The sequence below is a fragment of the Dermacentor silvarum genome, chromosome 11 (genome assembly GCF_013339745.2).
Source record: "Dermacentor silvarum isolate Dsil-2018 chromosome 11, BIME_Dsil_1.4, whole genome shotgun sequence".
Classification (NCBI taxonomy): domain Eukaryota; kingdom Metazoa; phylum Arthropoda; class Arachnida; order Ixodida; family Ixodidae; genus Dermacentor; species Dermacentor silvarum.
Genome location: NC_051164.1, coordinates 86,608,437 through 86,635,226, shown reverse-complemented (window position 1 = coordinate 86,635,226; position 26,790 = coordinate 86,608,437). Strand labels below are relative to the sequence as shown.

General features: G+C 44.6%; 2 protein-coding genes across 2 annotated transcripts; both read right to left on the bottom strand.

Moving 5' to 3' along the window:
- Window positions 1–1,285: 1,285 nt before the first annotated feature.
- LOC125941502 (uncharacterized) lies at window positions 1,286–10,452 on the bottom strand. The gene is made up of 6 exons (XM_049658922.1): window positions 10,353–10,452; window positions 5,679–5,763; window positions 4,340–4,385; window positions 3,949–3,971; window positions 3,037–3,109; window positions 1,286–1,495 (listed from the first exon to the last, which is right to left on the bottom strand). The coding sequence occupies exons 1-6, from the start codon at window positions 10,411–10,413 to the stop codon at window positions 1,334–1,336; spliced, it is 450 nt and encodes a 149-aa protein (XP_049514879.1). The 5' UTR covers window positions 10,414–10,452; the 3' UTR covers window positions 1,286–1,333.
- Window positions 10,453–11,884: 1,432 nt separating this feature from the next.
- LOC119432721 (acid-sensing ion channel 1) lies at window positions 11,885–20,641 on the bottom strand. Its single transcript, XM_049658369.1, has 7 exons — window positions 20,352–20,641; window positions 18,351–18,589; window positions 18,250–18,275; window positions 16,620–16,774; window positions 14,912–15,015; window positions 14,145–14,305; window positions 11,885–12,004 (listed from the first exon to the last, which is right to left on the bottom strand). The coding sequence occupies exons 1-7, from the start codon at window positions 20,639–20,641 to the stop codon at window positions 11,885–11,887; spliced, it is 1,095 nt and encodes a 364-aa protein (XP_049514326.1).
- Window positions 20,642–26,790: the final 6,149 nt, after the last annotated feature.

Genomic DNA, 26,790 nt, shown 5'->3' with positions numbered 1-26,790 from the left:
GCTGCTATCGAGCATTCGACACAAGCGCCAGACAGAAATCACAGCTTCAGTTTAGTGAACGATTACAACTGCTCTAAAGAAAGTAACCTTAAACATAACTGCCAAGCAGCGATAACGTGCTTTATTGAATGGCTTGTCAATTGCTTGTTGGATTTCTATTCAAGTTCAAATAAAGTATTACGACAAGTAGCCTTTTGCCTCATTTGTAGCCCTTCCCGCAAGCTATATCCAATGTTAGGTTTTCCCGGATCATGTGGTCTTTTTACGTGCTCAAACATATTAACTGGTTTCTACATCAACTTTGTAAGGATCATGTCACATAGGAATGGAGGGGTGTTTGTGTTGTCCTTTCCGTTCTTTCTTGCGTTCGTGTTTGCATGCCCTGCCTTTCAGTACCATATATCCTTATTCCAGCTTTCTCAACTTTCAGTCATTTGAAAATATGAAGTTCTGACACTGTTACTTGTTCAAACGGGCTGTCTCGACTTCCGACGTCAAATTCTGGCCAATTGCCCCTCACGGGTACGGTTGGAGTCGCACTTGTCTAGAGTGGTCAATTGGCCGAGTTGGTCACCATTTCTTGCAAGGAAAAAAAAAAAAAAGCACAGGCTGACTCCACAGTGAGAACATGCATGGTCATGCCACTTGCTGTGTCCATGGGCTATAGGAGAAACGTGTGAAACCTAGCAGCTACTTCGAGGTAGCAGCTACGGACGCTGGCGCAGTCTACGGCCGGCCAATCCACCCCTCTAGACAAGTGTGTTTCGGTCTGTGCATGCAATGTTTGCCGATTAAAAGAAACAGCGGGCACTGCAGCAGTATCCATGAAATGACTACAAATAGTGAAGTCATGAAGTGTGTGTGCCCTCCTTGTAGCGTTGCTTCCTGACGACCATTCAGCGACAACTGTCAGAGCAGAGCATTCAAGAAACCGCAGGCGAAATATTTGCATGCACTTCTGCCAAACAAACGTTTCCCTAACTTTCTACGCAACACGTCTTACAGCCTGCATTGTTGCTAATTTTGCAAATGTTATATATATAATGTATCAAAAGGTGCAAGATGGGCTGTTGCACCTGAAGTTATAAATTCTGACTGCCAGTCTCCGCTAGGGGTCTTTTTGGATGCTGTCGAGTTCCGCCATATGTCGAATGCGCCATCTTGTCTTCTCTGATTGGCTCACGGGGCTGCTACGAAGACTGAAGGCTCAAAACGTCATCACGCAAAATAATAATAAATGCTTCGCGTTTACTGTGAGAAAAAGTGTTGTCGGCGGCAGGTTCTTGCAAAGGGCCCCATAAATAGGCTCAGTTCAGCAGGCCGACAGCTCATCTTAGCACTCGCGTCCGGAGGCCGCCGCTTTCATGGCTTTGAGCGAGGCGACTGTCCCTGCCAGCGCTGTAGCCACAGTGTCGACCACGCTGAACAGCGTCACGAACGAAAGGCCCAAGTAGATGCCCATTGTGCCACCGATGGTGGTTACCAGACTGGATAGCTGCACATGGAAAGCGACAGGAAAGGGGATGTAGTGTATTAACAGCACAAACCGAGCTACATGATAATCGTGATACTAGATAATAACCAGCGCATTGCCTTGATCGTTTTGATAACAGGCGTTAGCTCACGTTTGAAAAAAACATAGGCTTCTTAACTTGCTCGGTTTTAGAACGATGTTACTTCTGTTTATATCTGCCACATTGTTTAGCTGCAGGCCTAATTGGTGAATGCTAAACTGTTTAATATGCTACGCCAAACATCAATATAATAACTACTTTCTACCAGGTATAGCCTGAATAAATTCGGATATTTATATGTGCATGATACGCAGCATACGGAACATTTGACAGCGAAACCTGAAAGGAAGCGGTACTGAAAGTGGTTCGTCAATACACGCATATAGCGCTGAATATAATGATAAAGACGAACCGTGTGCCTCTCTCCGAGTAGTTTGCAGCAACCAACCTCTTTTGCTGACCTTGTGTGTAAATTAGGGCCACGCTGTATTTGTTAGTCGATACGTGTTGTAAAAGCCTTAAAAAAAAGAAAAAAAAACTACGTACGCACAGAAGGTAGTTGCATAAGTATACTGACTGACTTGACAATTTTGGCTTGACACCTTTTTGCATTATATGACCGGCCAGGAGCTACCTAAACTCATGTGCTCTTTTGCATAAAGTTTATTCTCTCTCTCTCTCCAGACCGTGTAAATCTTCGAAAAAAAAAATACTGGCAAGCATAATAGTGCACTGTTCTGTTGTAATGCTCGTTGCTACAAGCCAGTTGTTAATTTGGAAACGGTCCCGTCTTCTCGGGTTTAGTTGATTGCTTATCGTTAGAAGACTACACAGCATTAAAAACAATAAGACTACCTAGTTAAGAATTTTACCTGCAATGAAACTGCCAAAGCATAGAAGTTACCTTCAAAATCCTGAAGTTTCATTGCCATACTGGTGTTGAGAGGTTGGCACAAAATTCAAGAACTGAATTTCGCTTTCATTTTCTCTGTTACTAACCAAACCTTTTTCAGTAGAAGGCGCAGTTTCACGCTGAAGGCAAAGCATTGATAGCGATAGCAAAATATTAGGCAACTACACAAAATATAAAGGTCATAGTTTTGGCGCATAAATTGTAAAAATTCGCTTACTAATCAAGCATGGGGTCACGCACCCACAGGCAATCATGAACAGATCTCACTCGACCTCTATTGTCCCTATAATTGCTATCATAATAAAAAAGTAAAAACGCATATAGACTCTTGTAAGGATACGTTGGCAGCGTAAACTGATTCAGTATTGTCCTTTACTTTCCCTTTAAATGTTTAAAGAGACCTTTTAAGCTAGTAAGATATACTATAGTTTACGCTCAGTTTGCATAGAAATCAATATCATCTTTAGGAAAACAGCCGTATGTTGCGATAATCTAGGAAACTCCGCGGAGTGTTTCATCCAAGCTAGAGGATTATTATCCTCGGAGGTTATTGGAAATACTACCTCGTGTACATATCATCATCATCATCAATGTGCGGTATACACTTACGGGAAACTGGGCATAGCGCTGGCGTTTCTCGATTTTCTCGCCGTCTAGGTAGATGATCAGCTTTGCCAGCGTCCTGGGTGTCACACATACAGACACAAATGTAGGTTAGCAGATAACAGCGAGCGTCACGGTCGCCAGTTTTAAACAGGATTATTCAATGCGTATGATGCAACGAGAAATTAGGAGTTTTTTTGGAAGGGGGCAGAAATCAGAGTTTCTGGCGTCTTTCACCATCGCCTTTTATTATGCTATCTTTATGGTACATCTTGCTTCAGTGCTCCCAAAAAGAGTCAAAATTGGAGCACCAACTTCTGCAGGTGTGCGCAGAGGGTGTTGGGGACAGGGCACAGTGTAAGAATCGTATGACAGGGGCAAGCCCGCCGAAGGAGATTTGGTTCATAGCGTCTGAAGAACTGTTAGCTCACGTTAGCTTACATGACTTTGTAACTGTTAGCTCACTTTGTTAGCTCACGTTAACTTTGTTTAACTTAAATTTAAGCTTAAGTTTAACTGTTGGCTCACGTTAGCTTAAATGACCTTCTGTTAGCTTTTACATGACTTTGTAAGGCAAGCGATTTCAGAGTTTTTCAATGTTCATCGGTAAAGTTAGGGACTCTGAACAATATGCGAAAGTTTTCTATTAATTAATTTGTGATGACATGTACATGTGTGCGCGCTCACACACACATGCATACCTACCATACGTAGATACATATGTGCTCAGATATATGCATTGACTCCACTGTAACTGTAGTAGGCGACGTCTACATTTTGTTTTTTAAGGTTCTCAGAAAAGAAAAATACCAACAAAATTGACCTATACACATTGAAACACTACAAAATAGTCGTCGCTTCATGCTACGACACTAAGAATACTTCGTTCCGGTTAAAGAGTCGTTTATGCCTGCTCACCTGTTTGGGTACTTTCGCCTAGCCTGGAAATGAATGAGGAAAGAACATCAAACGACCTGTTAGTTGTTTGATTAGAGCAGTGCTGGGAAAACTCAATACGAAATCTGCCCCGGGGGCCCGACAGGGTTAACAACGAGATGCTAAGAAACCTGGATGATCAGGCAATAGAGAACATTACGAAATACATAAACGAATGCTGGGCCAAGGGCTCTATACCACAACAGTGGAAGGAAGCCCAGGTCACTCTTATTCCTAAATCTGGCAAACGTTTGACTTTGTGTATTAAGACTTCAAATACTTAAGTACGTCCATCTGTTCACTGTACTTCTACGGCACATTGCATCATAGTTGTAAAATCAGACAGCACATTTTGCATTAGTTTGGTACGTACAGGGGGCCATGCTCGATGAGTCAGTGTTTTCTTGTAGACAGCTTCGCTGCAGGAAAACAAAAAACAAGTTTATACAGTGATTTTTTTCTACAGTTCCTGCATAGTACAGGGCTGCATGTTAGGTAATACTCTTCTCAAAAGTACTTATTTCGTATTCCCTTCGGGAAATACGGGAAATACGTGGAAATAACTCTTTGAAGCGTTTTGCTGTCTGTTCATTACCTTTTCTTTTTGTTCCACAGCAACCTTTTTTCTTTCAATTACTTTTCTTCTCAATTTGATTGCTCTTAATTCCAGAAATCACAAAAAAAGACAACTTTGTTTTGACGACGGTCGTAATGTTTTTTTTTTTCTTTTTGTTCGGCAAGCATGGAGCGTCTCATGCACCTGATGCTAAGATGGTGAGGTAGATGCCGTCAAATAATAATAATAAAAACGAAGTAAAAATAAGATAGCCTATTCGCCAGTAACTACCCGAATCCCTTAACTTAAGTGAGAACAGCATTTCAAACTGGCAATGCATGATTAGTACATGTTCATTATATCAGCACAGTCACCTGCCCCTACTTTAAAATCGCTGAACTCCCCGAGGTGTGAGGAATTGTTTAATTCTTAAAGTCCTCAGAATAGAAAAGTTCGGCCAAATTCCCTAGTTCATTTGTATGCGGCTTCTTTTCAAACTTCTGCGCCTGCACCACCTTCAATCTCGCATTTTTTAAGATCACGCAACCGGTCTTGCGTTTCACGCAGAATGTTCCTCTTTTGCCAGCATGTTAGTTTACATTGGCACAGCAGATGGCATTCCACGCGCATCCAAGAGACTCCCTACAGTGCGCCTCTGACGTCACAACGAGGCCTCGGCTTGACGACACAGGCGGGGATTGTTGCGAACGGACACATTTGCCATACTTCTCTCATTCGCAGTAATACGAAAAAGAAGACTACGAGCAATGCGGACGTTTAACAATGTGCTGTCCATTTCAGGAAGCCAAGTTCCAGCACTTGAAAACCTCCTGAGCTCCTATCATAGATTATTAGTCTTTTTGTTGAGTAGTGTTTCCTAGTCTCTATTACCACCTTTATTTTAATAATGTTCACCTTTGTAGTATATTAAACAAAAGTTCTGTGCACGCAAAGAGCCTCAGGTCTGTCCGGCAGTGCAAACTCGTGGCTAAGAACAATCACCAGCAGGGAACGAGAACTTGGGGACTCATTTCTGACTCACAAGGCAGGAAAAAAATAATGCGCCAGCTGTCCATCTAGCTTTACGCGATAGCGAGGTTTGCCTATCTGGCTAGTGCTAGTTCTGTGCATGAAAGAGTTCAGAAAATGCACTTACTAACACGGTAGAAGACAGGAACACGGCAGCCGATGCAGGAAGTACAATTGCTTCACATCAGCCACACATGCTTCCGAATGGCATTCTGCGCGATATCCAGAGGTTATACATGAGAATAAGAAAAAAATTCAATAAGGTAGCGAAGGAAGACGCCAGGTACAGCCTCTGCCAAATGTGTACGGGCCATTTAGTGCCTTCACGATTAGATATCGTTTGGCTGTGTGGTGCGGTTCACCTGGCGCCCAGTCCTGACACTGCAGACCTCTGGACTTCAGGGTGGTGGAACTTACGGCACACCAGTGGGGCTCCTTTAAGCAGCCTGTAATTAACCTCGAGATGGCAGGTAATTAATGCAGCTTGTATTTTTTTACATAGGGCATACATATCACGAGGAAAGCTATCACGGCCAACAACGGCGCATCCCTCTTCGTTACTCTATCCTTTCTGCTATCCTCTCTCTTCTTTTTTACGCCTCTTCCCCTCCACATCTGACTGCAGTTCAGGTGTCAGCAGCCTGCGCTAGACAGTTACTGCGGTCAGCAGCAACTTCCTTCCCTTCATTTTCCTGTATTATTTAAAAGTGGCGAAAAACAACCAATTACTACTAGGACTGCTACTAAACGACTGATTAATAATGCTAGGGTTAAGCCTAGAGCTATGGTTCGGCACTGCTGCTTGGTTCCCTCTGATCTCGCAGCGCTATGTGAACCTATTCTCCGCGAGCGAGTGAATACATCTCCCGGAAATGCACTTCGCCGATTTCTTACTCAACTTGTCGGTTTTTTTATTTTTCACCGTCATTGGCACGACAGCATAACATCACCGCGCTGTCACAATAACTGGATGTCGGGGTGTAACACGCCAATGATGACAAGGCCGCCTTGAAGATGGGTTTTTTTTCCCTATCCAATAGTGAGCCAGTCTTTCTGAGGCATTTTTTTTTTCTTTTTTGCTTTTAGCCGGTTACCTTCTTTTTTTACTCACAAATAGACTAGTGACACCGAACGTGACAGATACCACAGCACTATAGGAGATTCAGGATGGCAAGGTGGGCTAGTTGGTTTGGATTAATTTTAACGTGTAAAATAGCGCCAACGAGGACAAAATGAAGAATACATGACAACACGGGGCTGTGTTATGAATTGTTGCATGCCTAGCCATTCACGGGTATAGCCTTAGGCGGTTGTCGTGTTTTGTTAGCTATTATGATGCATAGCACCCGTCAATATCCGATAAAGTAATGTGAGCCCCTGCAAGTCGTCTCTTGTGCAAGTCAACATTATACTGTGTTACCACACTGCCTGTAGGCTACAAAGCAGCCGGAATGTTTTGATCGTGCGCACTTGCATTGTAACCTTAGTCTCGCTACGCGCAAGCCTGCGATCGCTGCAAAGAAGCGGCTCACCACGACTGCGGTGCCGATCACGTGGCTGCCGCTGTTATGTGTGAATGGAACGGCACGGTTTGTGCTTCTGTCGAGTATCTCGTTGCCATATATATTACGGCAGACAGCGTTATTCGTAGAGGTATAGATATAAAATAAACGGAAAATAGTTACAGTTTGCTACCCTGTTAGGGGAGAGGGAGAAAAACGAAGGATGTAAAGTGTGCACGCAATTCAAGGCTAGCACCGCAGCTTTCTCAAAGTCTATCAGGCAGGGCCGTAGACCTCGCGAAGTGGAATTTCTCGGATATAGCCCTCTGCGCGTAGTTCCTTTGGTAGTGCTTACCTAGAAACTTCTTTTCTATTAAAGCTAGTGCGTGCTAGTAAAACCTGCAGTGTATAGATTTCTTTTCTTTCATTTTTTATTACACACCGGCATTTTGTCCGTTACAGCTTGTGTGCATAAGGTTTTCTTTGTGCCATGGATTTCAAGGCCGGTTTGTTTCTCAGCTTTTCCCTATAGGCTATAACACATCTCTCTCTCTCTCTCTCTCTCTGGACGACGACAGGAAACTGCATTATCTGCAGAAAACGCGGAACCATAGAACATCTATTCGTAGCTTATTCAGTGTCGGTGTTCCAGCAGCAGATAGTACAAAAGAGAGAGATAGAGAGGCTTCCCGAAAAGGCCAAATACAATTCGGTTTTTATCTATGGCAGATCCTGCACGATATATTAATTGCCCTTCACAGTATTCGGTAGACTGGAATGAAAGTGTCCACGTCATTATTATTGCAGCTTGCGCGCGACGAAACTTCACTGAACACGTCGCTTGATTTCATGGTGCTTACATGGGACAATCAGAATGCTTTGAATTTGCGGAGAGAAAGAGAGAAGCAAAGAAAGGCACACAGGTTAACTAGAACGACGTCCGGTTTGTTACCCTGTACTGGGGGAGACGGACGATAAGAGAGAAAGGAGGGGGAAAGCGAGCACTATTTGCGTGCGTACTTGAAAGTGCGCATCAAGTCTATAAGCGGCCGCAGAGAGCCGTCTACTTCAAGTACTGCAGCATCGTCCTCAGTGCTCTCTGCGCCAGCGACACGCACGGCCAGGGTCCGAGGAGATCGCTTATGGAAACGGTCTCGAGTTCAGCCTGTTTTATTATGTCCATAGATGGCGGCGCTGGGCATCATAACCGGAACAAGGGCGTAGGACGGTAGGAGGTGTTCAGTAATTTCTTCGGTCCCGCAGGACTCGCACGTATAGGTTTGTCACACGTTCCAATGCGCAACGAGTTCGTGAATGCCACCCGGATCTAGAGGCAGCATAGCAATGCTGCATCGAAGCGTGAAGTTCGAGATGGCAGTTGCAGTTTTAAAGAAGGATCCGGATTATGCGGGTGACGCTTCGAGAAACTTGGAGACGAACGATAAGTATACGCGTGACAGCTCGGGCCAGGAAATAAAGTTTCCTTGTAGCGTCGGTTCTCGGCAGAGGGATCGGAACGGACCGGGGGCGCTATAACGTAAAATGATTCCAAACTGTTTTGATTCCAATTTCTGCAATCAGCCTCCACGATTGGTCAAAACATTTTCGGGCCACTCCCAACTTCGCCTGTCTGTCACGCGACGTCAGGAAAACCGCGATAGCTCCCCATCTGATATAACGTGTACACACTGATTATGCATGATTAAACCGCATAAAAAATAATCATTCCTGATTCGACGCCTTTTCACCATTAGCCCTCTGCTATTGGTCCAATGTTTTCTGGCTACGCCCACTTCACCTGTCCTTTCACGCGACCTCACAAAACCGTGAAATCTCACCACGTCAAAGTGACGTGTACGCGAAAAAAATGCATTAATATGCCGGACAAAACTGAAAAATTTTCTGAATAGCCACAGACTACCCCGTTCGGAAAGGGATAGAAGATGGCTGCCCGCTGATCGCTCAGGCACTCGCTAGTCGCACCTGCCGGTGAGCATGTATTTATTTATTTGCGCATGATAAACTCTTTTGCGTGGCAGTAAAACGTTATCGAGCCCTTTCATCGTGCATACGAGATCGCTCTGCCAACTCTTCCTTGCTGAAGATCCTTTTTAGCGGCATTCTTATTCCTCCGTTGCACGCCGCCGCGATTTTCGAGCAGCCACCGCAACTAAGTAAGGCGAAGCGGACCAATCGGAGAATCCGGCACCACCCTCTTCCTGTGGTTATCTATTTTCACTGTGCTGGCTCGGCCCTATCGAAACCCTCTCCACTAGAGCGTGCTCCTCGCCTCTTGTCAGCCAATTAGAAAAGAAAAACCGCTGAGTGTAGACAATGTTATTGGTTCTGAAAGCGAACAAAAGTGACCTCCTATAAACGATGAGAGTGTTTGATTGGGTTGTTCATACAACCCTGCGGGTCGCCGCCCGATGCTTGCGTCGGCGGTTACGTAAATTTGACGTCAGGAGTTTGGAATCAAAACAGTTTGGAATGATTTTACGTTCTTGCGCCCCGGGATTCCTTCATGGGCGGACCGGGCAGCCTCGTCGGCGAAGTCTTATACCCTTATGTCCTGGTAGCCATTGAAACATTATGTCATGTACTTTCTCGAGAGCTTGATGGTGATCATTTCTTATCTCCTTACCATTGTCTTACCAATTGCTCGTGAGTCCTGTGGTGTAGGGCAAACTGTCAGGATTGGCAAAATTGCTTTTATGATGAGCTTGAATGGCTGAAGAACGCTTAAATTGGGTATAGTTGGGTTAATGATAGTACAATTGGGTTGAAATGCATTCAATAAAGAAAAAAATATGGAAGGCTATTAAACACTAGTTCACGTCTATCAAAGAGAGCGTCTTCCTAAGCTAGTTCGGGGTGGGAATGGGACGCAGTCACTGCGCACGACAGTCTATCGCGCCAGTTCTCGCATGAGGAGAGCCGAAAGAACGTCGGACTGCTTAAAAATATTTTTTTTTTGCTGCAATGTTTTTTTGGGATCAGCCCACACATTTAGACAGCACATACCCACGGGAATGGGAAACATTTTTTAGACTGCACTTATATCCCGGATCGGCCAATGAAAGAGGCCAGAGAAGCACATAACCGACACGGAAAAGTGTGGGTAACTCGCTAAGACGTCGCCTTTATAAAAAAGCACAAGAATGGCAATGATAAGTGCTACGTACACACCGTAATAGTTGCGCAGCATCTGTGGTGCGTCTAGAGAAGCGCGTAAGACTGCGTAAATGAACGATTTTTTTTTTACTCGTTGCCCAAAGCAACGCTAGGTTAATACGCACGGCTGCCGCTGCAGCACCGCTTCACTCCGGAAATGTTGAAGTTTCGCACGCTGTGGTCCATGCATCCGCACCGTTCCACTATGGTCAGCTGCAGGCACGCCGCCAGGCACTTCTATACGTCACGCGTGAGAATGAATATGGAGAAAAAGACGAAAAGTACTTAGCAAGTTCTATATGAAATTGTTAGTAGGTTGTACAATTGCAATCTTTAATCTGCCCTGGTGACTCGGTGACTGGCGTTCTGCGGCTCAGCACATGAGGACACGCGTTCGATTCCCGGTCGCAGTTACATAAGCGCGGAATGCAAAAAAGGAAGGGTCGACTGAGTGTCGACGCTAAAGAAGACAAGGTCGACGTAAAAGAGTATTTCAAATTATTCGATTAATAAATGTTGATCTATTCTGTCTATTGTTCTTTTTCATGTTCATTATTCACAGATTTTTGTATCTTATTAGTTATTCGTATCGTATTCACGCGCTATTACGTCGACCTTGTCTTTTTAGCGTCGACGCTTGGTTGACCTTTTTTTTTTTTTTCTACTATGAGACAGGCAGGCTGATCCCGGAGATAGTCCAGTCTATGTCGCAGTGTGGTTAATTTTCAGGCATATTTGCGCTAATTCCTCCGTACCGTTAATTTTATTCACTCTGCGACTAATTTTCGCTTCTTGCCTCCTTGATACCTACATTTTGAAACCTTTTGCGACTCGCTACGACGCTCTGGAGGTGCGAAGGGGTCGCTCTTTTTTTTCTGGAAGTGGTTACACGATGTCCTGATCCCAGATACGCTAAACCCGTGTGAAGTCAGCAAAGAAGAGGTCGTTTAAAAAAAAAAAATCTCGTGTACCGTGCTTTGAGTGGCGCGTTAAAGAGCTGCAGATGGTAAGAATCAACCTTGAGGCCCTAACTATGGCGTTTAATTCGGTACCCTTAAACCCCGTAATTTAACCTGTCCCTTCGAGGATTTCACTGGAGGAATAATGAACAGCCTCTCCATTATTCCAACTTATGCAATAGCACGAAAAATAACACAGGAAGGGACGACAATAGAGACACAGTATCGTCGTCTCTTCCTTGTTATTTTTCGCGCTGTTACTTAAGTTGCAATGAACCAACTAGCCCAGCAAGCCACCACTATCTATTATTGTTAAGTGAAGAAAGTAGGAAGGCGAGCCTCTCTTTAGGGCCGGTAATCACAAAGTCTCATACGTGACCCAGGGAAGTAAGAAAAGTTGGAAATATCAAGATGAAAACAACAAATAACAAAATGATAAAACACGCACTATAACACAAGTCACAGGCATTTAAGTGGCAAATCAATTCTGCGGAATCCCGCAGGGTGACGGAAGGTTTATGGAAGGGGTTATGGGTATGGAAGGTGTATGGAAGGGATGGCTGTCGCTTAAATGTTGCGAGCGAGGAACACGCACCTGCAACCGTTTCACCGCCATTAGAACCGCCAGGCTACCCTCGCCTACACCAGACATCGTTACCGCCACCGCTACCTTTTTTAATATAAGCAAACAACTTATTTTAGCCGGGTATCACCTCCCGCGTGTAGCTGGTCTGGGTGAAGAGTATGTCCTTGTATCCCGGTGGCCAGTCATGACGGCACGGCTCCGGGTACGGAGGCTCCAGTCTTTGTATCGTCATCTGCAAAAAACAGACGCAAACCACGACGCCACTTTAGATGCACGTGGCCTCGTTTGGTATGGGCTCACGGAGCACGTCCAGGGTTCGCGTATCTCGTTACTGCGTTGCTTATCGCCATGCGAAAGCACGCACGAAAAAGAAATGGGATTCTGACGTAACTATCTAAGATTAAACAGGAAAGCTCCACAGTTGTTAGGAAACCTCTGACGCAAAAGAGTTCAGGAAATGGAGAGGCGCACATGTTCATTTGCACGCGTGCATGAGTGTGCAAGAGAATGTGCGTTTTTTTTTTCTTCTGTTTTTGGGTGTTTGTGAAACTACGCGTTATGCTATGTGGTACGCCTGCTGAGTTCAGCGTACCATGAAAGGCGAAAGTGGTAGCGAGCGGCGCGCGAAAGTTTGACGGGTGTGTGCTCTGACACTTTGCTGCATGCGAATAGTGCTGGCAGGCGCTGACAAGCTGAGGGAAGAAATTCTTCCGGAAAGGAACCGCTGGTGATTCCATGCGTAAGACTCCTGCCACATCTTGCAGAATCACAAGTGCATTGCCGTTGCAACGCTGATCGTACGAAACTGATGCGTCAAAGACACACAAGTTGTGCAGTGATCATGATCATCATTAGTCTATTTTCACTGAAGTTCGACCGCCACTCCTAGCAATTTCCAGTTTGTAGCGTTAGAAAAAAAAAGTGCTTCGCCGCAACAAGCCTCTTGCTGCAGTGAAGCACGCTTTACAGACTACTTTTTTAATTATTGAAAGAAGGAAAGTTATGTGGGATTGGATCACCAAGTTTATAATGATGCCGATAGTAGATATATTTAAGCTAAACTATTGCATAATTTCATGTTGTGTGCTCTCAGTCTCGGAGGACGTGACCCGATTCCACGCTGAACAGACAGGCAGCAAATCAAAATTCAAGGATTTTGAGTGTCGGGCAAAAAATTGACTGAATAAGTTCGGTTGTCCATAACGCGAACAGGGACCTAGGTACACCGTCTGGGCCATCGATTGTGAAATTAACACAACTGGAAGAATAAAGAAGATTCAAGCTCGGCTGATTAAACAGGTGATTATCGCGAGGCGGTTATGCAGGTAATCGCCGACTACGTACTCACCTGCTCTTATTAAAGGGACGCTAAAGAGGAACACCAAGTCAGTTTAGACTGATAAAGTATTCTTTGAAACTCTGGTGTCGTTAATGTCGCGATGATTTAGGTTTATTATTAAAAGTCAAAATGGTCAATGCTTTATTTTTTTTAATATCGCGCTGAACCCCAGTGCGAAACTTCAGTGTGGCGTCGCGTTTTTCAGTTTGTTTTTCTCGTATTTGGGCCGCGTTGGCTTAGTAAAAGTTGCCAAAACTTGGCATGTTCAATCTTCGGCATGTTGCATGGGCACCACCATTGAGAAAATACGGTGCCGGGTTTATTGCATTATTGCAGAATGATAGATAGGGGAGCTTGTGCGGTTTCGTTGGGTTTTCCGACAGACTGATTCTCCTTTATATGTTACCACATACATGTACAAACTACGGTAAAGTGTCGAAGGTATTACGTTTCTTATTATTTTAACCAGTTCCCCGAACGTATAATTGAAGAATTCCCTCAAAAGGAAGCCAAATGATATTGTGAAGTCGTAGTTGCTTTCTCATGACTAACACAGTAAAATGCTTGCTCTGAATTGTGTTATTTTGAAGCTGTTGCTACTTTTTCTGGATGCTTTTGTAGTCTAGTTGCGTAAGCAGTGAGCAATACTTTTTGAGCTGCAGGAATTGTATGTATGTATGTATGTATGTATGTATGTATGTATGTATGTATGTATGTATGTATGTATGTATGTATGTATGTATGTATGTATGTATGTATGTATGTATGTATGTATGTATGTATGTATGTATGTATATATATATGTGTGTGTGTGTGTGTGGTGTGTGTGTGTGTGTGTGTGTGTGTGTGTGTGTGTGTGTGTGTGTGTATGTGTGTGTGTGTGTGTGTGTGTGTGTGTGTGTGTGTGTGTGTGTGTGTGTGTGTGTGTGTGTACGTACGTACGTACGCCCGCGCGCATGCGCGTGTATGTGTGTAATGACATGTGCCATTTAGAGCCCCGCTCACCTTTCTCTGTCTCTCTAGGCTCACTTACCTTGGCAAGTCGTAAGTATGAGGCGAATTCCGGTGGGATGTGTACTCCGTTGCGATTGTAGTCCGACTCCACTCCCGGCTCGTGGATCATGACCTTGAAGCCGACTTCTGCCGACAGTGGCAGGTATTCCTCAATCTCAGTGTCCAGCACCATTCGGAGGCCTGTTCGCGAGCAAAAAGCGAGTGAATGAATTTGATTTGGTCCGATATTCCTCACGCCTGCATTTGCCCTCCTTCACAGCATATCAAGTTCGCGTAAGTGCAGCTGTTCGGGTGAGGCTTGATGAGATTGAAGGAAAGCGATTGAGATCTCGACAAGTAGTTAAGAAAGTAGCTTGAAGACAAAAGCAACAGCTCATAAAAACTGCGAGAAAAAAAAAAAAAAGCTAGATTGTCCTAGGCACAGGACACACGCACACATGCGCACGCGCACACACGTTGCTTGCTGCAAAGTGGCTTGTAAGCTGTTAAGCAAATGATACGTCAGATATTTTTTTCTTTTGTCCGCCCCTCCTCTAAATCTTGTCCAGCAACGACTATCACAGTGTTTCAAATGCCCGGTCTTTAAGATTTAGAAACAGTCGGCTCTCAAAACACGTGGTATGACCACGGCATTATACATTTTTCGTAAGACTCTCGAAATTTAAAGCATTTGCAACAAAAGCTTAGGAAACGTAAAGAAAATAAGGAAGCGAGAGGTCGCCAGGTGTTAGCCAGGATAGTGTTTCTTCTCGTTCACCTTGTGTTACACTCGCCTTGCGCACTGACCGTTTAAAATGTCGTTTCCGTGTTCCGGGGCGAATGTAAATCCGTTCTTGAAGTTGAAACAGTAGCAGGTACCGTAACGGCCAAACGGAACTGCGTAGAGGAGACTGCAAACAAGGCAAGACAATAAACTAGAGATGGGTAAAGTGAAATGCTCATTCATTCATTCTGAATACACTTAAACGTCATCATAGGAGAGTATTACATAGGGGGGACAGGGGAAGGTTAACACTGGAGAAATGGTTCACTAGTACAAAGAAGAAAGAAAGCACGGTGCTTACCGAATGTAGTGCTACATCAAAACAAAATGTACACGGGTAACATATCGAGATGTAATAATGCAACCGATGATATTGTCGACAGCAATATAGCAGTATAAATAAATACACACGCAAGCGTTACTAAAATACGTGTACATCACATAGGTTGAACTTGAGAACTTGAGCCACGAATGCGCAGCAGTTCGTGAAATTTAGTAAAGTCATATTCCTTTGCAACGTGCGGTGGCAGATTGTTCCAGTCGGTTGTGATTCGAGGTGTGAATCACGGAGCAAACGGCGTTTCATTTTACCCGAATGATCGCAGCGCAGGTTCGAGCGCGCGTTTTAACAAACAAGAAGCAAAGCAAAACAGTCGTTCCTTTATTCGTAGAATAGACTTCCTAATTTATTGAACATGGTGTATTATCGCGTTTTTTATGACCGCAATAAAATAACATGTGCACGTCATAGCAGTACGTCGTCACAACAAACTCGAACCTTATAGCTTAAAAAAAAATTATGGCAGTCTTAGTGCGACCTTGCCAAATCACAATCCAGTTTCCAGCTGAGCTATTTCTTTCGAGCAGTTGCAATAAGAGTCTGTTGCCTGTAACTTAATTGCATAATTGAAAACGTTGCCCGTGCATGACTATTCCTTTTGAAACCTTGCTCGCATCTAACGCTTTCCAGCACTTGTTAAGGCATCTTCACAAATGACAGTAATTCATCCACACACAATTCGCCAATACATTGTCAGTGCACTCATAATAATACTCGTAATGCTCCGGAGCACTTGCATGCGTAACTTATTTCGAGAACCGTAATTAACCCGCACACTTTGAACTCTGCGTGCACAATGGTCATAGCCCGCCCCTTAATTCTGTCAATTATTATCGAGGTGGCTTGTATAGTTCGTCGAGGACAACGAAGAAGCCATGTACAATCATGTCACGTGCGAAAATACAGAAAATAAAGTAGAATTTAATATTTATTTTCAATACTTCCGTTTAAGCCGTAAATATGAAAATTTTCGCCCCACAGTAAACGTAACATTCCCCCTATTTTCATTCAACTTTAAGTTAGTGTCTTGTGGCAGAACGCCGATGCATTTCTCCTCAAAGTTCGGGATGTAATATCTCGAAACTGGTGCCATCCTGAGAATTCGTTCCAAGCGGATCCGCCTTGCGATCACCGTGGCCTCAATTTGTAAATTTCAATGTGGGCCATAATGTAATTAGTTCAAAACTCAATTAGTGCATTTTTGTTAATTAGTCGATAATGCATTTAATTTTTTTTTTTCAAATAATGTCCGCCTCTTCGAGTAGACCAGCTCACGGACTAGAATTGTGCTATCTGCCACAGGCAACCATTAAAAAAAAAATTGAAAGTGTTCGCCGAAACACCTTGTATTTCTGCGGTGACTCTTAGAGACAGTACTTTGAGCAGCGCACCTTTCTTTCCGGCAGTTGAGCGACCCGAACGTGCACTCGAGGAACAAGCTTTCGCGTTGGTGTCCCATCCGCATTCCCAGCCGAATGTTCCCCCGCTGTATTCGCATCACCCATTCCGTGAAGTTATCCGCTTCCTTCAGCACCTCTTCGCTCATCTGCAAATTGCAAAGCAAGTAAATCAAAGAGAATGTTTGGCGTGAGCCATCTTGGATGACTGTCTAAGCTGTGCGAGAGTCCCCTTTCGTGCAGCACGCATACTTTATTCAGTTTTCATTACGGACGATTGAGCAGAGCCCAGATTGATGGCGGCTCCGGTTGGCTTCGTCGAACATTTTTTTTTTTTTTTTTTACGGCAGGTTGTTTCGCGATTTGATTTTATGGGGGATCAGAAGGACAGCTGTCTCCGCACTGTAAGATGGATTCGCTTACGTGGTTTTCTGTCGGAATTTTTGATGTCGTCATGCGATGAAATGAATGGTCCTGTCAAAGGATACCTTCGGGTGGATAAAGTGTACTCTGAAAAAAAACACTGAACAAAATGTGCTCAAGCTGATTTTATGGTTTTTTGTCTGTGGCCCTGCCATCTGTACGTCGTATAGATAGGAAATTATTTTCAGAGTTCAAGTAGTCCTAGCCTGTCGAATACTGCACGCCCGATTTCTATGGAATACTGAATGTACTGAAGAGATTTAATGAATACTGGACTATGAACACTGGGCAAAATGTACTGAAGAGAGTTAACCGGTCTTTTTTTTTTTTTCGAACTGCGTAGTAATACTCTTGCCGGTGAAAACCTGGCTTGAACAGAAAGGCTTATTAGGGTACCTTGATACTACGAATGCCTAGTTTGTGAGTAATCGGAGACGGTAAACATGTTTTCCTAGGTAGTTGATATCTCATATTTTTCTGGAGCGTCCTCCTTTGTACAATCTATAAACAGTCGCCTTTAGACCCATATGAAATCAAATTTATACTAGTTGAAAATAAGGGAGGAGTACATCATGACCTTAACATGCTCCTAGGCATCCGCACTTCATGGTAGATACGTGAGCATGGGAGACATACAGACGTCTACTTACGTCCTGTGCACGAGAAATTTTATCTAGAGTGTCGCGTATGTAAGAGAAATATACCGGGCACAGTCTGAACCTCCTGAGTGGATTAATGTATTTGATATGATGATTGATTTTTGATAAATTGAAATAATTCTTTCCAGCCTCAGAATGGTTGTCACGCTGTTTTTTTAAATCATTTTTTGTGTGTTCTTGTTGCAATTTGTCAGTCGAGGCAATAAAAGAAAGAAGAACGTTAACGGAACGCCAATTATAAGTACTCGCTTACCACGCTGCAAGCCCGTGTTTGATTCCTCGTTCATTCTTTTATTACGACAGCAGTTAAACGCTCGAAACTGGGTTTGCCTTGTCCGTCCATTCTGTTATGCTGACCACGACCGTTGTGTCCATCGACGACACACAACGACGATTTTCTTTTCGTCTTCAGGCCACGTCGCCATCCCCAGCTTCGCCATTGCCCACAGCGTGTGGGAAAAATAAAAATCCGCAACCGCCACCACTGGGATTTGAGCCCATGCCTTTGAAGCAGTGCGCATTTATGACTCGAGTGCGCTAACCAGTGAGCTATCGAGCAACAAGGGTGCTGGGAAGTTAGTGCAAGGTTTTGTACTTCACAGAGACTTTAAGAGCAGTGCTATGCGCTAACGAAAGTGCTGACAGCGCTTCGACGAAATGCTTGCCCAGACGTTTTCTATCGGTCTTCCGTTGCACAGCCGTTCCTTCCAGTATGCAGTGCCCTCCTGAGCCTCCAGGTCCGTGTCGTTGCCGCAGAGCACAGACCTGCGCATCTGGTTCATGTTGCAGACAGTAATGGCCGGCAGTGGCAGTTGGCCGTCCTCTATCTCGGACAACTCGATGTCTATTGCAACGCGTCGCTCCAGGAACTCGGTCACGGTCCTGCGTTGGAGAGAGAGAGAGAGAGGGGGGGGGGGGGCAACAACAATTTCTTGTTGTTGCAATCTCTCTGATACATACGGCATGTAATGATGTCGTTCGCAAAAAAAAAAAAGAAAAGAAAGAAGAAACGCTTACAGACGATGAAATTTGAAGAGGGAGCAGAAAGCTTTCTGGAATGTGAAAAATAACGGGAAAGAAAATTTGTTGAAATCGGCGCAAACACACGGTGAACTCAACAAGTTCCAGTATAGTGCGATAAACGGGGCACAAGAGGAATGTAACAGACGTGTCACAGACGTGTCACATCTGTCGCGCCAGAGTACCTCATGTTTAGTCAATAATTGACTAGCCCAATTTTTTGTTTTGCTAACCTGGCAAACCGTTCGTTATAGGCAGCGAATAGCACCTTGTCAGATTTATTCCATGTTGTTTTGGATTGATGTCGATTATTTATGCAAATTGAGGACTATAATTGAGAACTATAATTGGACAATTATAGTTTCTTATTCCCAGATTTATTTATTTTTGTTTGAGGAAAAAAAAACATTTGATTTGCACTTAAGGGTACCTGTACGTGGGGTTAGAACAGCCAAAATTAACGTCGCACCATTTGCTACTTCTGGGTCAAATGTTGGGGATTGTTGCGAAAAAACTGAAACGGACGTCTTGTGCGAACGAATGTCTCTACATCGGCACGTTTTCTCGCTGTACGTCCAACTTGAAAGAAGGACCGTCTCACATTTATGACAGCCTGTAACACAATAATCGACGTAGCGAAGATGACGACTGCCTACTTGGTTGCAGCGCGAAAAGACGTAGACAGAGACGACAAGAAGACAACGACGAACGCTCTCTCGCAATTGTGGATCAGCGCTCGTCTTGGGTTGTCCTTACCTAACGTTGGTCCTTGCCTACCTCATTTCGCGCTTCCACCAAGTATGTTACTCTAGCAGCTCGCAGTTTGTACACCTGAATGGAAACAGCTGCAATTGTGCACCTAAATGGATGTCGCTTTTCGAGTTTCTTAAGACGTTCAGCCTTTTTTTTTTTTTTTTTTTGCAATGAAGGAGAAGGAGAGGTCATTGCTGGGTACAGATGCATCCAGTCTTGCAAGACATGCTTGAACTCGTTGGACAGTTCGGGCACTGGGCGTTTCTTCGTGATAAGTTAGACATGGCGACCTTCTTGCGTATTTTTCTTAGGAAAAGTATACTTCGCAAAAACAGACACGCACGAACGCGCAGACGCACAGACAAGGGCAATGTGGATTCGCTCTTGTCCGTGTTTCTGCCCTCTTAATTACGCATGTCTGTTTTTGGGCAATATCTTTTTCCGCAAGAAAAATATGCAAAAGGGTCGCCATCTCTATCTAACCGAGTAAGAAATTTCACTGGAATACATTTTTGTCGGACAAATGCACTAGGCGTCATAATCTGGTTTGTCTCGCCTCGGTGTTTCGTTCCAATTTAGGATCTCAGAGCTGGTATAAATGAGACGTTAATCGGCTATAATCATAATTAAGGACCCTATTGTCAAAGTGTGTTGGCAACTCTTTTGATGCTTCATCAGCAATAAGAATTTTTTCTCAAGTCCACTATATTTTAGTGATCAGAGACACATACAGTTGAGACAAACCATATAGCAAGCGCGAGAATACAATTTTTCTTTCTTTCTTGTGTGGGTGTGGCAAGGGATGGTTGTGCGGGTCAGATATATAGAGAGCGTGAATGAACTAAAGCCATGAGGCACTCGTACGACATACCTGACGATGTCCCAGCCCGTAAGCGCCGTGAAGACGGCAAGCACCAGTACCCAACATGCGCGTCGACCTGCCGGTACTTGGTGACCCAAGACCACCTTCATGCCCGGAATATGGGACCTGTACAGAAGCTCCTTGAAATGTGCGCGCATGGTCGTGCTCACGAGACCTTTGCCACCAGCTTCGTGTCCCGGGTTTGCTTGAGGCGTCGCACCGGGTCGCGCACCTGTCTTCATCGGCGGTGTCACGTTGGAGGCCTTGGGGGATGCTTCGAACCTGCGGATAAGATTCATCGTCGTCATCACCATTATTATAAACCTATTTGATGTCCACTGCAGCACGGAATGCTTCTCCCAGCTATCTCCAACCCTGCGCCAGTTGCACCCAATCTTACGCCTTCAAGCTCTAGCACGAAGCTACAGAGCTTCGTGGCACAGTCGTGTAGATGACAAATTAAAAAAAAATCAATAAACATTCCACCGCATTAGGGGCTTCCGCAGAACTGATTTACCTATTTAGTATTTCAGAGGCGTGATCTATCAGATTAGACATTTCTTGGCATTTCTCCGCAGTGTCTGTACTTTGTCTCAAGAACTCCGTGCAGTGCAGTGAAGCCAATTTGTAGAGAGACCATAAGGAACGAGGGCTCGCCCACTGCGTGCCATTGGTGCTTACGTGATGCTTCCATACAGTTGGCATCGCGCGGAGGACTATCAGCGGTGGGCGCTGGAAGAACCGATTTTTTTCTGGTCCTCTGTACTGGTTCGCTTGCGCGACCCCAAACTTTTGCTTCACGGCATGGCGTCGATGAGATGCAGTGGAAGGGTGACGACACGGCTGAACCAACTGTTCCTTTATCGGTTTATCACACGGAGAAGTTAGAGCTCCCTGTCCACCGTCCGTGTGCGGCTTCAGCAATTTGCTCGAAAAACCGTTCGTTATTCCTTACCCAGCCGCGGCCAAAGGCGCGAACTAGATTTCGCAAAAACTTGACGCAAGTCTCTAAAGGTTACGTAAGAGCACGTTTTCACGCGTAATTTGGGATGAAAGAAACGGACAAGTCCCACCTTTCCCGGCAGGGCATGTAGCCGGGCGTATCCTACCGTCCACTGCAACGCGAGCCTTAGTGCAATCTTTCGCCCAGAGAATCGAAACGAAAGGGAGCTTGACTAGAATAAAGTGAGCGCCATTTTCAACGATATTGCTTTTTTGTCTCAAGTAAAAATCGCGTGTTAAGCAAGACAGTGACACGCGATTCCACCGCCCTGTCGCAAATCAAATGGAGAAGTCTGCCTTTGAAGTTAGTGACACGCCACGAAGTAATCGTTGCCGTGTTATCACTGCGCCTTGCTGTGGTTCATACTTAACTTTTTTTTGTTTATGACAAACGTTTTCTCAAAGGCAGTTTTTATTCAAGAAGTCCGGTGAAGGCGCGAGGGAGAGAGGGAAGGTACGTGAAAGTGTGCAAGGCTTGGTACCTCATCTCTGGTTGTTTTCATGCATACTTGTTGTTTGTTTTTATTTTTTGAAAGAAAAAAAAAGAGTAATCTTTTTTTCTTGGAGCGAAGTGTCTCGAGGTGATTATTTCCATCACTCGGATCTACGCTTAGACCTTACCCTGACTAACTTTGCCAGACTCTTTCGCGTTACAAGAGTAATAAACTAGGGTGCAGGCGTGTCTCCAGCCATGCGTGTCTATAAGCCAAGTTGACGAAACTGGTCAGTTGACGTTGCGTGCATGCGTACGCCTAAACGTGCCCCCCCCCCCCCCCCCCCTTTGCACGTAAGAAATCGAAGAAAGCAGCCTGCCAAGGGGCACGTCGCAATTTTTCATTATGTTTCACCACCAGCCTAAACCACCTCTTGTGAAGTGACCTGAGCGATGGACGCTCATGCGCGTGCGTGCGTGAATACGGTGGTGATGACGATGATGATGACCTTAAAGTTTTTGGCACATACACACTCACGGGGATTGGCCAATAGTCGGGCTGATTTTACATAGTGAATACGGTGCGTACTGTGAATTTTTCTTCTTTCTTCTTTTTGTGGCTGGGTTCCATTCTGGCCGCGGCGGCCGCATTTCGATGGCGGCGAAATGCAGACATGCTCGCGTGCTTAGATTTAGGTGCACGGTGAAAATTTAGGTGAAAATTAGCGTGGAGTCCCCCACCACGGCGTGCCTTGTAATCATATCGTGGTTTCGGCACGTAAACCCCAAGAATTTTATTTTCTTTCCTTCTGGTCATCTTTTAGTCCTCTTTCTCCCTTTCCCCCAGTGCAGGGTAGCCAACCGGGCTCAGCCTGGTTAACATACTTGCCTTTCTCTTATTACATCTATCTATCTATCTATCTATCTATCTATCTATCTATCTATCTATCTATCTATCTATCTATCTATCTATCTATCTATCTATCTATCTATCTATCTATCTATCTATCTATCTATCTATCTTCAGTGTGCTTCATGGTATCGTTTCTAAAGCTGAATTTTAATTAGAGCTACATTCTCGAAATTCATTTCACCATCGGAAAGAAGACCATGAGAGCTTCTCTCTTTTTCTTTTCTTTATTCTTTATTGCAAATACGATGCAAATACGCTGCGTCTCGAAATTTTTCTGGACTAAATGGACACTCTTTGTGTTGGGCGAAATTAAAAAAAAAGTTTTACCTTCATGCCCTCATTAATAAGTCATACATATTTCTCCGTCGACGAAACGCAAAAGGGTTACGTAAAATATTAATTTACTAATCTAGTTTGATATATTGTTTCCCTCTATAGTGATTTGTTGGTGTCGCAAGGTCACCTGACCACCTCCGGCCGGCGTCGCAGCGAGCGTAAAGCAGAACTTAAATGCAAATGTGCTCAGTTTATAATACGATTTCTAGCTTGGCTGAAACTGGAAGAAGAATCGGGTCTGGCACGCGATTCGGGCGTTTTGCCGCAAATCACCGCGAGGACATGACTTTCAAATTAGGGACACGCCCACCGAAACAGCCGCCGGTGCTTAATCACTGTAGTGCGTTCTTTCCTGCTTTTTTGTCACACAAAGAAACGTTTTTTTTTTTTTTTGTCTCAGAGGTAGTTTCGAAACGGATATAATGAGAGTATAGGAAAGGGAATGGCGCGGCGCACATTGTCTCGTTTTACTGGACATTTTTTTTTTTGAATTCATATTTTGTCAGTGTGTGGTTTGTGGATACTACAGCTGAAGCGCTTGTGCACTTGCTTTTGCGATGCCCAACTTAGAGCAGTAGTCGCTGCTGAGCAAGTTCCAGCTGCTTATCGTTTTACGAACGCCGCTCACTGAATTCTTATTTCCAAAAGGTCCGAGCTTAAAGTCCGATACAAAACCCGCCAAAGCTGTGCTATACAGCCGGACAGCTATCTTTGGCCATGAAGAGAAAGCTATACATGGACGGAGTTTAAGCACTTGTGTTAATGCGCGAAGTAGTCCGGCGGCGTACACTTTTGGCTTCTTGGAGCAGATACACTCGGGGTTGTACTTTGTCCTACTTTTCTGTTGTAAACAAAACGTTTTGTGCTTTCTCTTCCACAGCTGACGCTATCGCGGATTTGAATGTGGGACTACTTTCAGTAGCGCCCGGTAATGTGCGCGCCGCGCTTCCGCAGCTTTCCCTTCATTGCCGTGGAAAGTTGTCCGCGAGTGTAGCTAGAATTATCCTCAGCTACGGGTCTGAACTCTACTTTGTATAGGTGTTCGTACACTGTGTGTGTGTGACGTGTTGTGCTTTGCCTTTCTGTGCTCTCTTTGCCTTCTTTATTTCCTCCTCATCTTGCGGGAGGGGAAGGGCGGCTCGAAATCTCAGCCTTGAACGCCGCTAAGCCTCGTTCAATGAGAATCCATAGTTTCGCATTTGTAGCTCCCAACTTTACGCCTATCGCTCGCTTTTTCCATCGCTCTTTACGCGATCCTGATAACTTCCTTAAACTGACACTGAATCGAAACGCCTAATCAGCTAAGATTGACAGAGTATTCTCTCAAAACTCTATTTTTCTTAATGTCGAGGTTAATGCTTAATGCTTGAATGTTAGAATAGAAAATAAAAGGTAAAGTTCCATTTGCTTCTTTCTATTTCACGCCGAAACCACGGCGCCGATACATTACGGATTTTAATGTATTTTCAATCGGCCGCTTAAAAAAATCAACAAAACTTGATAAGTTTGGTATATGACTTATTTATAATACAGTGTACAGTCTATCTTTAACGATAAGAAGTTAACCAGGCCCAAGCAGACTTCGTCAAAATCCATGACGTCATGGCGAGCTGATCCGGGAACTTCATGGTGGCGTCGTCACTTGTCTCTCGTTCTTGCATCTTTTATGGTTTATGAAGCGTCCTCTAACGGCAAGCGTGTCGTTTTTGGTATTGTGGAAGGGTAATTTACTAATACATCTCAATCGTGTTTCGCGGTTAAAATTCTTTCATTTAATCAAAGGTCATCACGAGGTCGACTTCTTTCAAATACTTGTTTCCCTACGGTATATGCCACAAGGCAGGTACACGAGTTAACAAGTCCTTATTTACACCTGCAATAACGCTTATAAGTATTTCTTTCTAGGACAACAACCGAATGGAACAAACTAACGAAACACTCTTACAACCATCTATAAACCTGTTTGCCTCACACCTTCAGTAGTGGTATGTGTCTCGCATGACGTGTTCTGTTTGCAGTTTCTTGCAATGTTTTGTTTATATGTTTAGGGTGTTGAGCTAGAGCATCGTGTTGCATGCACAAAGCATGTATTGCTTTTGTCTGTCTTCTTTTTGTTTTTCTTGTCTGCCAATTTGCAAAGAGCCAGCAAAAGTAAATTCACTCTGCTGAAACCCCACATCGAGGTTGCAGTGTAAATAAAAATCAATAAATAACTTATTTTGGCTCTTTAGTGTGCCTTAAAGCTTCCTAAGCGTGATCGCCACGGGCAGTCGCTTTTCAAGGCCAAACGTCGTTCAAGAAAAGCTGAATTCGAGTTTCCGTGCGTGCTTGAAATGGCGCGCACTTGCTTCTGGATCGCCTTCCTTATCGACACGCTCGGTTTTGAGCCTATAGCTTTCGGTTCCGGCCTCCAGGCATCGATTTCGCTGCGGCACGTATTTTTACTCACACGTGCGTATATGCCTCTTATGAGTCACACTCGCGTTTCCACGCCCGTAGCCATTGTGTTCCCAACAACAAATCCTGGCTCCGTTTCTTTCCCCACACCGGAAACCGAGACAAAAAGAAATATACCCACACAGAGGAGTCGCAGGCTTCCCGAAGCACTTCACCGTGGCTCGATAGTTTCGTGCAGCTTGAGGGAAGCAAGCGGTAGCATTGCGGAATTACGAGTTCACGAAGTTATTTTCACGCCTGGAACAACGCTATGTCGTCACGAGGCACGATGTAGCCGGCGCTGTATTTAATCCCTGTCCTTTTAATTGTGTCAATAATTTTTTTAACACGAAAGTGTTTTATGCCGGGGTCCACCAAGACTTCACTGACGTATTTCCGTCACGGAAATACGTCACACGAACATACACGAACATCATACAAAGAAAGAAACCAGAAGAAAAAGTTCCACAAACATGCAAAATTTGGAAATCGAACCCACGACCTCTCGGTCCGCGACGATAGATCGCCGAGCGTTTAACCCATTGCGCCACAAACGCATTTGCAGAGAGCTACACAGACGCGCCTTATATATCTAACACTCCTCCGTGTACCCGCGCTCTTGCTCGGGGCGGTGCCGCCGCCTACGAGCAGAAAAGAGAAGTACTGCATTATGACACTAACGCGCACCGACAGTGAACGCTTCGGTGGTCTCAGCACTACGACGCCTCGATGCCAGCATTCGAAGGGACGCTGGCATCAAGAAGCACTACCAACGCCACCTAGGTGGCGTTCACCGTACTCAGCACAGCGGAGCGTGGCCTCCGCAATTAGCTCTGAAAATGTTTCTGAAGTTGATCGCGGAGGCTGCAATTACGACGCGCTGTACGCGCTGATTTGACTCGGTGACGATTCAGTTACGTGCTTTGTCTTGCGCGTTGTATTAGTGTGTCAGTTACGTGCTTCGTCTTTCGCGTTGTGCTAGCGTGTGCAGCGTAGTGCAGCTTCCATATGCACGACGGTTGCTCATGGTCATCGACGTTGGTAGTCGTGATGGAGGAGACGTGCCACCAGGCGTCAGCGTGGGTGCATCAACGCCTAAGGGCGCTTTAGCCACAAAACACCAATAGACATTATATATCAATGTGCAATAAACATTACACTACTTCTGTGAAGACACGTTTCACTTTCGTGTTCTATACCGATTCCTATATAAGAGGGATCAACCACATTTTTTTCCATGCTGTATAAACATAGCTTCCTGCGTTGTACAGAAATTTTTACAGAGACTGCTTTGCTTATATACGGTATGACAAATTTCTCAGCCATTG

Bases quoted from the DNA above. Each gene is read 5' to 3' on its own strand.
- LOC125941502 (XM_049658922.1), bottom strand. From the start codon at position 10,413: ATGGACCACAGCGTGCGAAACTTCAACATTTCCGGAGTGAAGCGGTGC. The intron at 4,386-5,678 runs GTAAGTGCATTT...GTTTTCCTGCAG, and splicing joins TCCTGTCTTCTACCGTGTTA to CGAAGCTGTCTACAAGAAAA. The intron at 1,496-3,036 runs GTAAGTGTATAC...TTCCATGTGCAG, and splicing joins AGCGCTATGCCCAGTTTCCC to CTATCCAGTCTGGTAACCAC.
- LOC119432721 (XM_049658369.1), bottom strand. From the start codon at position 20,641: ATGAATCTTATCCGCAGGTTCGAAGCATCCCCCAAGGCCTCCAACGTG. The intron at 16,775-18,249 runs GTTAGCGCACTC...TGCAATTTGCAG, and splicing joins TGTTGCTCGATAGCTCACTG to ATGAGCGAAGAGGTGCTGAA. The intron at 12,005-14,144 runs GTAAGTGAGCCT...TGTTTTTTGCAG, and splicing joins CATACTTACGACTTGCCAAG to ATGACGATACAAAGACTGGA.